The sequence below is a fragment of the Strix uralensis genome, chromosome 14 (genome assembly GCF_047716275.1).
Source record: "Strix uralensis isolate ZFMK-TIS-50842 chromosome 14, bStrUra1, whole genome shotgun sequence".
In the NCBI taxonomy this organism is placed as follows: Eukaryota; Metazoa; Chordata; class Aves; order Strigiformes; family Strigidae; genus Strix; species Strix uralensis.
Genome location: NC_133985.1, coordinates 17,457,607 through 17,472,870, shown reverse-complemented (window position 1 = coordinate 17,472,870; position 15,264 = coordinate 17,457,607). Strand labels below are relative to the sequence as shown.

Below are 15,264 nucleotides of genomic sequence, written 5' to 3'. Positions count from 1 at the left end.
CGTACCGGGGCGGGGGAGAGCGAGGCGACGCGGTGACGTCAGCAGCGCGCCGCGGGGGGGCGCTCTAGGCACGGCGAACCATAGAGCTCAGCTCAAGGGGCGGGTGAAACCCCCGGGAACGGGGGGAGCTGGGCGAGGCCACTGGGAAAAGGGGGGGCGGTTTGCTTTTTTTTAAAATAATTATTTTCTAACGAACCGCAGCGTAAGAACCAACGCAAAGAATCCGAGAGCCACGTTTGCTTTATTGAAGGTCACTACACGACGTCAAGCAGTAAGGCAACAGGCGCCTGTCAGGAAGGGGCAGACAATGGGGACAGACGCGGGGACACACCGACACCTTTCCTATCGCCTACGAGCACCTACGGGGAGGGGAAAAAAAACCCAACAAACCTCACCGAGCTAATTTTACCGCTCACAATATCCTAAGTCAATGCACCTTTTTGTTTTCAGTGAGAAACGGAGCGTTGAGGAGCAGGACACCAGCCCCAGCATGACCCCGGGCGGCAGCTCGAGGCCTTGGCCAGCCACCGTCCCGTCCCCAAAAGGCTCTTTTCCACGTTAGTGTCACAAGTGTAGCAGCTATTTTGGCTACCGAAGAGAAGTCACGGCCAAAAGTTAAGCACTTTGTTATCTGGACAGGTAAAGCCGCAGCAGGCGCTAGCACTAGACATTAACTACGAACTACAAATCTTAAACTCATGCTGTACTCTGCGTGTAACCTACACGAAGTTGTAAACGTGACGCTGCGCCGAGACCCGCTGCAGGATGTAAGCTGTAAGGCACGCCTCTGCCCGGGCACACCGAGGCAGGTTTCTCATGCTATGGGAGATGTTTTTGGGTGCCACACCACTGCCTCCCTGGAGAGCAGGCAGCCCCACGCTGCCCTCCCGTGCAGGGGGTTTGCAGCTCCGGGCCGGCAGAGCCACGGCACGAGTGTCTCCAGCAATAGAGAGGTGGCTGGCTGGTATATTCAAGCCTTTCCCAGCACATCAAAGCCCATCCAAAACATTTAATAAAGGTCAATGTCTGAACCGGGAACGCTCTGCAGGGAGAGTGATCTCACTCACGTGCACTAAGCTCTGCAGTTACTGGCAATTCAGTATCCTGGATACACTGTGCTTAATTACTGATTTTAGCTTGGACTACAGCCAGATTACACCCCAGGTAAATACCTTATGGTACAGTGTATGCTAGTTAACATGTAACTGTCTGTCCACCTTTATACCTCCCTCCCACCCTAACTGGAAAAAGACAAGAGTACGAACTCCACCAGCCTCTCTAGTTTTATGTCTACCAGACCTAATCTTAACTCTCCAGGTTTCATACTCTGATCTCTACCCTTATTAACACACATTAATAGATCTGAAGGTTGCCAGGCAGCCTCTCCGGAGCATCCCTGCCTCAGTCAAGAGCTGTAGCAGAACCTGAATTCCCAGCTTGCAGGGCATCATGCTACCACAGCCACCCGTGACACGGCGGGCTGACAGCGGGTTGGGTTGCCAGTCACATCCATGGACACTACAGGACACTATGTTTTTAGTTTAAAGGCAAACTGATCATTTCTTTTGTGAAAACAGATCTATCACCTCAGCTAAGCAAGCTACATACGCCGAAGCAGTAGGGTTGTATGTTCCAACCCCCCACAGCTGAGGTATCCTACGAGGAAGCAGAAAACCAAAAGAGAGCATCATGCTGCTGCCAGTAACTTGCCAATAATGCAGCAGACACGGCCACCTCCTCAAACGTTTGTTCAGGAAGGGCAGAGCTCTGTGAAAAAGAAGTTGTTCATATGAGTAGGTGACACATCAGCTTTGTAGGCTGACATGAAAAAAAACAAAAGGGTTCTTTTCTGTTGATAAAATTCAGCCAGGTGTAGTGCAAATCTGGAGAAAGCAAGATCTTTCTCCGTGCTGAAACACGTGCTGCAAGTTAAAACGAGCCTGTGGCGGTGTGGGGAAGCAGAGCGGTAGTAAGTGGGCACTACGACAAGAGGAGAGAGAACAAATCATCCCAAACCACAGCACCCTCAGCCACCTCCCTTGCGGCCCGGCTGGGGCCCGTGGCGCACACCCACACATCACACGGGAGCCCTAGCAGAACGTTTCAGCGGGTGCTCTCCTCACTGCGACAGTCCGTCCTGCGGCCAGCCGTCGGGGCACAAGCATCGGGAGCGTTTATGGGAGCACTGGACCGAGGCTGAGCTCCACATGATGGGTGAGCCAGATGACCTCAGAGGTATGATCGCCTTCCTCGCTGGGCCGGATTGGAGCAGCGAGGTTTTTAAACTCGTGCTTCATCTTGAAACTCACGGTCACTTCGCCCTCTTCTTTCTGTGGGGTGACCTTGATGAAAACTCCCACCTTATTGGCTTTTCTGAAGGCAATAACGCTGCAAGGCAGAAAACAAAAGAACACTGGGTCAGCCAAGTTCTCCCACAATTGTTCTGAGAGATTTATTCTGACATCACATAAGAGGGATGCTCAGTTTATGGCCTGTGGGCTGAATACGCCCCACCAGAACAGCTGCCTGGGTTTGTAACTTACTCCCTGCTGCTCTTTCTGCAGGGGGCCCACAGCCCCTTCTGCCTCACGATCAGAATGTGGGTACCCCCCTCTATGCTGACCGCTGCTGGCTCATCCATCAAACAAAACATGCTACAGGTGTTATGTACCCAGAGCGCAACAGGGAAGGGCCAGAGTGCACAGGTCTAGCTGCTCTGTAAGAGGCTGCAGGACATATTCCATTTTGAAGGCTGGAAGCAACTCTGTCACACACCCTACTGCGTAGTTCTCACTGCTGCCGTGAACCCTCTGCTTGCAAAGGGAAGGATTACAGAGTATTCCTGGACAGAATGAGTACCACCACCTATAACTCACACCTTGCCTCAAAGGGAAAAATGTCTCCTGAGTAGTCCAAACCACAAGCAGAAAGATTTGCAGTGCTGATCTCTGACCCCCCCCAAAAATCACCACCACCCCCATAAAGAAAATCTGAAAAAAAAACCAAACCCAAACCAAAACATGCTGAAGACAGAGAGAAGAGTGAGTTACTTAGTTGAAGTGCCAAGTTTTTAAGGGACAGGATCCCCACGAGACAGACAACACTCACTCAGGGTCATCCTGGAAGTCTTGAGGCTCTGCCAGCTCATCATATTCTGCCGCAGCATCTTTGCCAGCCAAAATAAGCTCCTTGGGAGGAACTGCCACCTGGAACAGAGCACGAGGAGAAGAACCTTTCAGCACTGATCACCACCTACACTGCGAGCAGCAGAGAGCCCTCCCCTTCTGCTTTACTATGGCTTAACAGAGAAGTGATTCATCCGCAGTTTCCCTCCACCCCAGTACCACCTGCTTACCCCTCCACCAGTGAAATCATGTATTTCTCCCTTGGGTTCTGGATCTCAATGAACAGACACGATTTCAAAATACTTTATGGGCTGATGTTTACATTGGTGTGTGTCATTTAAGCTCCAAGGAGGAAAATGCATCATAGCCAGCAGGGACTGAAGCACACATAAAAAGTGTGACCTGTGGCAGGATAAATGGGAGTGGAAAGCCTTGGAAGAGGCCAGGGCTCACACAGCAGGAGGGTACAATACCTTGGCAGTGCTGTTGATGTTGTCAGGGTCTCCTTCCTCGCACTCCAGCAGTGTGACATGTGTGATGTTCTCCACTGGATTGGTCAGAGTCAGAAGGACTTGGCTCTCCTGGGGAGATTCAGGAATCACAGTTCAAGAATCACTCTTAAAATTCATCGTTACTGTTAGCACCTCCATCTTCTGTGACTGATCAACACCTTCAAAAATTGCATCACATACACTCAAGGGATGGATAGTGAACACCCCCAGTCTGCAAGAAAGGTGCCAATGCCATGCAGTACTCTTAACATAAGAAATGCATATCTTTGGAATCTAGCCAAGATCTCAACTCCATACCTTTTATTCTTCAGATATTGGCATGTGCTTGTGATGTCAGACGTCACACTGCACACTAATCTACTCACACATAGTGACAAGTACATGCAGTGTTATTCCAACCACTCCCTTAAACCTTGAACTCTCTCTAAATGGAGTGAGTGAAGCCCTCAGGCAGCACCGCTCCATGTCATCTTCCAAAAAAAATCCCACATCCACACCTCCCAGCTGTGCCTCACCCTAAGACATTTCTAGAAAAAAGTACTGACCTTCATGTAGCGCAGGTTGGGAATAGACATGATTCTCACTTCAGGGATATAGTTACTACAACAAGAACAAAGCAAGTAACCATGATGGACATTTTAGAAGACCAGGAAGCAAACCTACTACAGATAAGCTGAATAAATTAAAAAGGTGATTACACCACCCTAAGAGATGACACAATCATACAAGAAATCAAATAAAGAGTACAAAAGAAATTAAAATAGAAGGCATTAACTAAGCAGGGATAGGTGGTTGTTCTCCCCAGTCCCCATATCTTACTTACACAGCAACCAGCTGGATCTTGAATTTGATAGATGTTGGATTGAATTCTGGTTTGCTCAGGTTATGTTCACATTTCTAGACAAAAAAAATACATTAGTCAGCACCAAAAGACAGTGTCCAGTCACACACCGAAGAATCAGAGCTGCAAGCACCCTGCCACTAGCCATGGCATTACCAGTCTCTAGCACAGTGCACATAAAAACTGCCTTGGGGTGCGTGTAGCCATAGCTGTGTCAAGCTACTGATTTGGAACCAGGCTTAAAAACATTTCGACACTGACTGCAGCAGGAAGAAGGCACAAATACCTGCAAGCCCTTTGATTGACACTCCAGAATCCATTAAAAAAACCCCAAACAGCTGGAACTCAAGACCAATCTCATAGGCTACTCTTCAAATACAGGCTCAGCCTGACATTACTTATTTCTGAGGAAATATCCTGCATTCTGCATCTTAAATGCTTGTAAGATTATTGCTCCATTACTCTGGGAACTAGACAAATATCCCTGCTTCACTGAGAAAGCAAGCAGCTTTTTGAAGACCATGGAGTAAGTCAACAGCAGAACCTGGATTTAATTCTTGCGTATCTTTGCTTCTCAGCCCTCTGCTTTTCTTCTCCAAAATATCCCCTTTCTCTAAGGGCATCTTCAGTACTCTGCACTGCCTCTCACTAATTTTGTTTGTTGACTTGATTTTTGTCTTTAGTAATAGCAGAAATTTTAATTCTGACTGTACTGGCAGTCTTCTCCAATTCCTTGGCTAAGCAAAGCACAGACCCCTACACAAACCCACCTTTCTATCTTTATGCATCTTTGACAATGTTGTCCCCCTTTCACAATCTTCATCACATCAGAGATGTGAGAGCCTCCCTCATCTCCTAGTGCTGTCACCAGTAATTTGGTTGAGAATTTTCAGCAACCAGAAGCATGTGAACAGCTTCTTTTAAAAATACACAGCCCATTTCCTGCAACCCAAGTTCTACGAGCCTAGGAAAAAAGTGCTTTTTTTTGTATTTAATTAGCTACCCGACAGCGCAGCGAACGCTTGATCAGGAGGTGCTTATGACGTGGGTAGAGCTGGGAAGCGCAGATCGGCTGGAAGTCAGGCTGCAGCAGGCGCTGACGCAGAGTTGTCACTGGGTGCACAATGGAAAGCAAGACCAAATTAATGTCTCACTCATGCACTGAAACTCGAGCTAGATTGTACATATATGCTGGCCTAAGAGCAATGTGCCATGCAGACATGCTACAATCTCCAAGAAACTTAATTTCACCTGCACCCAATAATTCAGAAGCCACCTGCAAGCATCACCATATCTAACAGTGAACAAATGGAAGGTAAAAGTTGTATAAAGGGCTGCCCTGACTGGGCACAGTAACACGAGAGCAACGTCAGTGCCAGCCCAGGAGAAACAGGGGGCCCTGACCTCTATTCAAAGCTCAATTGGGGTGGAAACAGAATTCTGTAATCATCCAAAAAGTAAGTTCTTTCCCGCCAAGGGCAAAGTTTTCACAGCTTTGTTACCCTCACAGCTGGGTGCTGCACGAGTAGAGTATACAGCCTCCCAGCAAGGAGTTTGCATAACTCAGTCTCGCACACAGAATTAGTGACTACATAGTTCCCAAGGCAAGGAAGTCCCAGCAGCCAAACTTCCCATGGGTTTCTCCCAAAAAATCAGGCTCCTCACTGTTCCCAGTGTCTAAGAGGCAGTGAGCCACCTGGCAGCCTTTCCCTCATTGCAGGGAACCACGGAAGTTATCTTCTTTACCAGCATCGTACTCTCACAATGCTGACAGTCTCAGGAGAAAAGGAGACCAAGATGATCTACTCCCTTCCATAAACCTTTCATGAATTAATTAATACTGTCAGACTTTGTAGGCCTGCAGGACTATTGAGAACATCTGTCCCACTTAGAGCCACCTCAGCAGGAAGTCCACATTGCTTCCTGTACCTGCTGTTTTATCCCATTTGCTCCCAAGTTTCATTGACTAATTTACAGTATTTGTGATTAAATCATGAGTCAGCTAAATAACTGGCAAGTGTACACAAGCTGTTCCAAGCTGATGTCAATGTAATGCGCAATTGTTACTTAACAGGTCAGTTTTGGTTCCAACTCCCCAGCAGCTCAGCTATGTCCTTGTTTCCTGCTATTATTTGAAAAAGGACGTCAGCTCTTTTCTCCATCCAAAAGTTGACATTTCACATGCAGAAAAATTAAGGTCAGTGAGAAAATGAAACAACTGTTAAGAAGCCTGATGTATTTGGCTCTGAGCTTTCCACATACAACATGAAGCTGAGGGTGCATTCAAAGTTACCATACAAAAAAAAAAAAAAAAAAAAAAAAAATCACAAATTTCCCACCATTTCAATCCCTGCATAAAAATGACTAAAATCTCAGGCCATTAGGAACCCCACGGACAAGTTTCCAGGCACTGCCCATGTTATAAAATGTAAGGGCAAAAAGTGGCAGAACATGAAGGTGTTTACCTTCTGTCAGATTGATTGGTCTTGTGTAGTAATCCTCAGGAAGAGGCTCCACTTCTTCCACTGCATCAGCTGGCTCAATCTTGATCTCCTTCTGGTCCTCTCCTTCTTTCAGGCTGAAGTAAAGTGAGGGACAACTCGGTCATAAAATATGGCACATGTGCTCTGACGGACAGCAACGGCAGCAACCGCATTATAACACAGAAGGCAGCGAGAGCTGAGACTGCAAGACAATACTAACTGCACAGGGACATGAGCAGTCACTCGTTTCTCTTAGGAGAAAGCAAAGCATCTGGAGCTGCTGCACAGAGACGCCCGAGGATCTGACATCTCCCTAACCTCCAAAGAAGAAAGCTCCTTTCACTGCTATCTGGCAATATGTTCATTATCTTTCTGAAGTTGCTTTGTTGCTCTCTTGCCTACACCTCCTATCCTTTCCACAAAGGTTAACCCCAACCCTGATACTCACGAGAGTCCAGCGAGGGCACTGATAGGTGCTCCGGGCCTCTGGCGTTGAAGCCTCGTTCCAAGGCCATATTTGTCCTACAAGGAAAAAAAAGCCTGTCAGCTTCAGGCCTGCTTCCTGCAAGGACAAAAAGACCTACTGCAAACTCATCCTTTGAGCTGCATGACAAGCATAGGGAGACAAGCAAAGGAAAGCAAAAAGGGAAAGGTATTCAATGCTTCCCAAGAATTTTTTTTTTCCCTGCTCAAACTGTTAGTAAGGAGAAAGCAATTACCACCGCGCTGCAGACGGGGAGACACAGATGTATGCGGCTACCACTTATAAAGCTTTTGCTCTTTCCTTAAATCACCAGCCTGCACTACTGACACGTTTTCCCTTGATCTTCTCTTCGGAGCAATCGCATGTCAAAGTAGTGCAGAATGAGCTCAACTGCCAAAAGAACTGGGTCGACGTGGGTACGCATCCATCTGAAATGCCCTGTAGCACTACTCGAAGCAGCTGGAAGGTTCAGCCTCCTACAAACCTTGTTACCTACAGGTCTCTCTTGCCAGGCATCACCAATTGGCAGGAACAGCTGAGCTGCTCCTCAGCTTTCTACAGCTGAACTGTACACGGGGTGCTTGGAGGCAGAAATCTTCCTTCTGGGCGGGACTGAAAACCTGAATTCTCACCAAACGAGAAATCTGAGCATTAGCCTACCCTGGTGACTTTTCAAGGATCAGAAGATTAATGTTAGTGCCATTTGCCTCAGGCAGACAGATGGCTGTGTCTGAGCCAAGCTTTGTGAAGGACTGCTTTTCAAGTGTACATTACTTACCCAAAGACACTGCCCTGTTTGTAAACTAACAAAAAATACCTTTTTTTGTAACAAATGCTACCCTCTAACTAGTTAGCCTTCACGTGCGTTCGTTCTAGGCACATCCAAGTCACAGGCCCTGAGGCAAGGTGAAGAGTAGGATCTGTTACTCCCCTTCAGTTGGTACCATGAGAGCTTTAACACCAGCAGAAACTGTGAAAAGACTTACCACTACGTGTATAGTGTGTTGCTGCGGAGAGCCCCCAAAATAGCAGCAGGTAGCAACGGAGACAAAAAATGCAGCCATAAGACACAAGCAAGGGCACAGAGCAAGCACAGTTAATTGAGAAGTAGCAAGCATATGCAGTCACCCAGCTAAACAAAGTAAGTAAGCATTTACCTGCCAGTTAAAATAAACAAGTCATTCAGGCCACAACCAAGTCTTAAGGTTAATTTCAGTTGAGACTTCATGCAGAAAAGTGCCAGACAATCCTGATCTAACTGTTCCTGAGCTGTGGCATGCAGCTGTCCTGAGAAAGAGCTACCACTGGTATTGTGAGTGCAGTTGTACTGCATTTCAATGCTGGATAACATACTCCTTTGCATGGCAAGGCTAAAGCCTGCTGGCGTTATCAGAGATGACATCAGAGAGTGAGACAATGTAATACACAACAATGGGTGTAAAACTACTTGTCCCTAAAGAAACCCATGTGTCCTAGCACATTTTCTTCACACTGTTCTCAATTAAAAAAAAAAAAAAAAAAAAAAAGCTGAGCAGCCCTATCATGCTACCAACTATCTAGCTGAGGCTGTTGTGAACCACTTCTGCTCAGAGAGCACTGTACTCCCAGCTCACCGAAAAGGCCAGGGGCATGTAGTTTCGGCGTCGCACCAGCTTCTTCCGGTCCCGCTCAATCTTCTCCTTCTGAGCCAACTGCTGGTAGTATTCAACCAGTTTGTTAATCTGGAGGGATGAAAAGGAACAGATACCCAGTGAATGGGGAACAAATGCCAGACCAGCTGCAGTATTTGTTTGTGAACAAGCTGGGGTTCCTGCTACTTGTTTCACTCTGTTCCTAGAACTAGCTCTATTTTGAAGGATAGACATTAAAGAAGCCTGCGTGTCTTAACCCACACCATGGGTGACAAACCGACCCTCCTTTGGGAATGACGTCTACCAGAGAGCAGTGTCCAATTCTCACCTTGCAGTTAGGCAACTGAGACTTTGTTCACACATTTCCCATGACTGGACAGAGTTATGTCACATGGCCAAAACCAAGCAATTTGGATTAGGGGAGAAAACATCATTTCCCCCCCGCCCCGAGGCTGATCACATTTAGTGTAGAGCCTTAACTGGTGACAGGGAAGGGTAGTAAAGGTGCAGTTCTGTTTTCCAGATCCTAGACACGCTCTTGGTCGGAAAACAGCTTCTGTTCACATACATATGCAGCATATTCACTGGTGTCGTTTTAACAGCACTATTAGATACGATGTCTGCAAATGAGTTTCTTCTGAAAAGGAGATTTTATACTGTGACATCCATGGGAGAGCCTCTAAGAGGCCTTCCTTCCACTGAATTCAGTCAATGTGGAGATTAAGAACTGGAACTGGTATCTGAAGGATTATACAGACACAGAAAAAGTGATTGAGAGGGCCTGGGCTCTTCTTAGCTGATTCATCTCAGCCTAAGCTCAGCTTTCCCCTTCACTCACCCTCTGTGTGTGAGGATTCTCCGGCTCCTGCCAGCCACCACTAGCTGCACAAGAAAGAGAAAATAAAGAGTCCTCAGGAGAAGATTTCCAGACTCACACAGAAATCACATCTAACATCCAACTATCTTGGTTTTACTCGTGAAATATAACATTCCCTATTTTTGCTACACTTACCATTGCCATTCTTTGGGTTCATGCCTGCACAAATACACACCTCTGAAAGCTTTTCACAAGCAGGTTTGGGCTGAAGGTGCTTCACCAGCTTTTATACTGTGTTTTTAAACAACTGCTGTTTGAGAGATACTCAGAACAGCACCTAAGAGTCACTTTAGCAGCAGATACATGAGTTTACAAGAACTCTTGTTACTGGCTGTCCATGTCCCTGCATCTTCAGCTCCCAGTCTTCAGTCACATCAACACTGCTTGGTCTACTCAGCCCCATTTCTGGAGCCCAACAGATATTTTCTGCATGTCTTATGCACCAAAGAATAGATGAATGCTATGTTCCAGTGCTGTTGTGAAGAGAAAAACCAAGTACAAACACTCACTAGCAACTCTGGAATAAGCCTAAGTGAACACAAGCAACAGAAAATAAATTAGATATTGATGCTGTCAGACTGAGCGGCTTCAAAGACTCTGAAGGTATACAAACAAGATCTCAACTGTGGGAGAATGCACCAACTAAAAAAGCCCTTTGTTTGACAGCTTTATCACTAGTCAGGTACGAGCATGGAAGTGGGTCACATGTTCCACTAACTCATCTCAGCTCTTCAAAGGAAAGTTCAGCATAAACCGTTTTCCTGTGAATTTCAAACTGTGACTCCAAACCTAGACCGTATTATGTATATTGTATAGCCAGAAACTAATCTGATTATCCGTTGCCTTCAAAACACATACTGGGCTCCTGCTGTCACGCAGTTTTCTGTCTTTGACTGTCACTTACCAACAGACTTGTCTGCCATGCCAACATCCCGGGAAGTCCAGCGGCAAAATCCACAGGCCAAATAATACGCTTTCTTCATGGTAGTCTTGGCTGGGTCGTCAGGGAGCGGAGCAGGAATGCTCGTGGCCCGAGTGGAAAGGGTGTGCATGCAGCAGGGGCAGTCAAAGCAGTTAGCACACCTGTAAAGAGGAAGGTCTATAAGACAGTGCTCTGACAAGGGTCCCAGGCTGAGGATAACGTTCTCAACAAGCAAATCAAGATTAAACCAACAGACTTTTTTATCTTATGCAACAGCATTAGGAAAAGGGCAACAGAGCCATCAGTGGGAACAGGAGTGAACATAAGAATGGCAACAGTGAGAAATACTGGGTGATACTAAAAAATCCTTTGTATTATGAGAGCAGGTCATCAAAAAAAACTAAAATACACAAGATACCTCATGGGAAGACACTTATTCCCCAAAACAGACTAAAAGGTAATAAGAAGTGATGTAATTTTTGAAGAGAGTTTCAGATAAACACCGTCAGGTGTTGATTAAAGAAGGAGCTGTATAAAATAGGGAGTCTTAACTAAAGCAACCTTACCTATTCTTTTTCAGCTTGGCTTCAGCTGAAGGCATGTTTTCCAGGCAGCTAGGGCAGTAGTGAGAGTCCACCTGATGAACAAGACAGTCACATCATGCTTCCTGGCACACATTTGTCTAGACAGCATGCTGGGAGCAGCCTGAAAGTCTGCCGCACGATTTAACAAGGCTTTCTGTCTGGCGACAGACAGGTGAAGTCAGGGAAGACTTGAGACATTTTTTGGTATCTGAAATCTTAGCCCATCTCAGCCAGATTTTGATCTTTAATAACGTAAATCAGAAGGTTTCTTAAGCCAGGATAGATTAAACTATTCTGCCTAGTAAATGAGAAAAGGATAACTGGGTGTGGACCTTTTGCAGTTACCAGAATTTCATTTTTCAGCTTGAACAACATGCTGTTTTCTATTTATGTCTAAATTTATGCTGCCCTTGTAGTTACACTGGTCAGATACCCAGACATTTCAGAAAACGTTTTGTATCTGTCTGCTGTCACAAACTAATTTTGTCAATTAAAACAGTAGTAAGAAGGGGGTCCTCTTCTTGAAGGGGAAAATAAATCAATTATTAAACATGGAAATGCACAACGACTACACTCCTCACACTGTAGCAAATTCACAATGGATGCAGCGTGGGGACTCTTTGGGGGCTTTAACACTTCCAAAGAGATATCTCGTCTGAGATCTGGGTTGCATGGTCATTCTTTTAAGGTTTTTCAAATCTATCATAATTTCTTAATTCACCCAGACTTCCACAAAATCAATTTTACCAATTTCAATATGGCAGCACTCCTGGCAGGCCCCCGCGCACTGGCAGCCTGATGATATTCTGCAGCTTAAGGCTCCAGCCATTCCTGGACAAGGAACAAACCCTCCACAGCAGAAGTCCCACTGTATAACCTGAGGAAATGCTTGTCCAGGTGGAAATAAACTCACACCAAACACTCTCAACCCCGACTCCATTCTCAAAAGCAGTACGATGCTCTCCAGCCTCAGCACACCGCCTTGCCAGAAGCGTGGGTTTTGTTACTTTGCTGCGAATGCCACCACATCCAGCAGATCTCGGGAAGCCTTGGGGGCCGTCCGAGAGCAGTTCTCCCCCCGTGACACAGCACCAGCCCAAGCCCAGTTTTTTAGCTCACGGAAGAGTGTGGGTGGATGGGTGGGTGGGTGTCCCTGCCCCTCCCCGGGCGGGCCCGATGGGGATGTGTGTGTGAGGGGATCCTTGTGCCCCACCGGATGGGCCTTACTGAGGGCTGGGGGGGCGGTGGTGTGTCCCTGCTGCCCCGGGCGGGCCCCACGGAGGGGCCGCTCCCACCCTACAGGCCCTATGTGGGGGGGCACATCCCCTACGAGGGGAAACCGCCCCTCGAGGCAGCCCCCACCCCTAGGTCGCGCGCCTCAGCCAATCACAACCCGAAGTCCACCGACGGACAGGCGTGCCGAGCCAATCCAACGCAAGGCACCGCCCCTTCCCTCATCCTCTGCCAATCGCCCCGCTCCATGGAGGCACCGCTGTGCCCACCCCTTAGCCGCACCACCGGCCAATAGGAAAGCAGACAGCGCGTGAGCGGCAGAAGAACAACCCAATCGATGCGCGCAGAAAGGGCAACGTCCCGCCCCATCCCACCCGGGCTGCGGGCGCGGCGCGGCCGGGCCGCCGTTACCTCGTGCGAGACGCACTCGAGGGAGCGGAGCTCGCTGCAGTACCGGCAGAAGTACAGCTGCGACAGCGGCGCCCGCATCTCCTTCTCGCCGCGCACCAGGTACAGCACCCGCTCCGACTGCAGCAGCGACGCCATCTTGGGAGGGAGGCGGCCGCCGCCGCGCCGCCGTCAGGCACCGCCGTCAGACGTCACCGCGCCGCTCCGCCCACGTGACCCCGCGGGAGGGGGCGGTGGCTGCAGCCTGTAATGGCGGTCGGTGGGCGCGGGGCCCGGCGGCGGGAGCTCTCCGCCCGAGCTCCAGCCGTCCCGGCGGTCGTGCTTCGCCCCCTCCGCAGCGCTCCCCCTCGGCTGCCGCAGGGCCTGGCGTTGCCCGTGCCCGGGAGGAAGAGCAGCCGTGCCCTGGGCCTGCCCGTGGCGGGGTCCTGGGCCCCTCCCCTGCGAGGCCGAATGCTCCGCCCTGGGCTGGCAGGGGGAGCTGCTGGGCGAGCGGGGCCGCCAGCCTGGCTGCTTCACACACCCTAGCGCTGTTTGTAACACCCTTTCCTGCGCTGTTCCTGTTCCCTTTCCCTGAGCCTTTGCTCGCACTTGCTTCGCTGCCCACATTCCCCTCTGAGCCCACAAGGTGCCAGGCTAATTCATACCCCAGAGGTGTCTCACGGTTGCTAAGATGGGATCGTCACAAAAACAAACATCCTTGTGCAGTGGGATCAGCAGAAAAGCATGAGTTCTCCATGCAATCCCAAGCACAAATGCAGGCTGGGTGATGAGTGGATTGAGAGCAGCCCTGTGGAGGAGGACTTGGGGCCATCAGCGGATAGAAAACTGAGCCAGCAATGTGCACTCGCAGCCCAGAAAGCCAACCGTGTCCTGGGCTGCATCAAGAGCAGTGTGGCCAGCAGGTCGAGGGAGGGGATTCTCCCCCTCTTCTCTGCTCCCATGAGACCCCCCACCGCAGTGCTGTATCCAGCTCTGAGCGCATCAACATCAGAAGGACATGGACCTGCTTGAGCGGGTCCAGAGGAGGCCACAAAGATGATCAGGGGCTGGAGCACCTCCCCTGTGAGGACAGGCTGAGAGACTTGGGGGAGTTCAGCTGGAGAAGAGAAGGCTCCAGAGAGACCTTAGAGCAGCCTTCCAGTACTTAAAGGGGCTACAGGAAAGGTGGGGAGGGACTCTATCAGGGGGTGTAGGGATAGGACGAGGGGTAATGGTTTTAAACTGAAAGAGGGGAGATTTAGATTAGGTATAAGGAAGAAATTCTTTGCTGTGAGGGTGGTGAGACACTGGCACAGATTGCCCAGAGAAGCTGTGGCTGCCCCCTCCCTGGAAGGGTTCAAGGCCAGGTTGGACGGGGCTTTGAGCAACCTGGGCTAGTGGAAGGTGTCCCTGCCCACAGCAGGGGAGTTGGAACTGGATGATCGTTAAGGTCCCTTCCAACCCAAGCCATTCTATGATTTCTATGCTGTGCTGTTCTGTGTGTCCAGAGGGCAGAGCCTGCATTAGCAAACCACTCTGGTTTGCTCCTAGGCATGCTGCCCAATCGTCTGTCACGGCCTGGCCTGTGGCATTGTTTTTCCATTCTCACCCCCATACGCTCGGTCCGCACAGAGCCTCAGGCCTCTGCCTGCTGCTTGCCTGTGTGGCTCCAGAGGAAACCCCTGCCCACAAGGTTCCGCTCTGCTTGCGATAAAAACCCCATGTGCTTTTTATCCAATAGCAACAGCTGGAGGGGGACACACTGTTGGGGTGTCAGAGAGGAGGCTGCTGGCTGGCTGCCTGTGCACTGCTCCTGGGGGAGTGGGGAGCTGCATGCCCGGGAAGTGCCCAGAGGCCAGGGGTGTCTGAGGGCATGTGGTAGTGGTTTCTACCACTGGGACTCTGGCAGGTTCCCCCAGGAAAGGCAGGGGTGAAGGGTGCCGTGCATGGGTCCCCCTGCGGGTGACACCAGGCGGGGAAATCAGAGCATCCCACCTTGCTTCCCAGGGCCAGTCAGGAATTGCTGCTGCTGGCTTTGCCCTTCAGCATCACCGACAGAGCAGAATCCTCCACTGAGCAGCGGAAACACCGTTCCCAGCCGGTGGGCCGAGGTCTGCCACGTCCCTGGAGGTGCTCTCTGCTCGTGTCCATGTGTATCAACCCTGCCCCAAAGCCCTGGGGAGCG

General features: G+C 49.4%; 1 protein-coding gene across 2 annotated transcripts; it reads right to left on the bottom strand.

The window, feature by feature from the left end:
- Positions 1–222: 222 nt before the first annotated feature.
- Positions 223–13,436, bottom strand: DCTN4 (dynactin subunit 4). Of its 2 annotated transcripts, XM_074883289.1 has the most exons (14): positions 13,104–13,436; positions 11,442–11,512; positions 10,858–11,036; positions 9,915–9,958; positions 9,059–9,166; positions 8,432–8,452; positions 7,410–7,483; positions 6,944–7,056; positions 5,482–5,591; positions 4,461–4,534; positions 4,183–4,237; positions 3,599–3,706; positions 3,109–3,206; positions 223–2,388 (listed from the first exon to the last, which is right to left on the bottom strand). In XM_074883289.1, the coding sequence occupies exons 1-14, from the start codon at positions 13,236–13,238 to the stop codon at positions 2,175–2,177; spliced, it is 1,404 nt and encodes a 467-aa protein (XP_074739390.1). In that variant the 5' UTR covers positions 13,239–13,436; the 3' UTR covers positions 223–2,174. The 2 variants fall into 2 exon arrangements, with proteins under 2 accessions (XP_074739390.1, XP_074739391.1); XM_074883290.1 differs by lacking the exon at positions 8,432–8,452 and having other exon boundaries at positions 13,104–13,425.
- Positions 13,437–15,264: the final 1,828 nt, after the last annotated feature.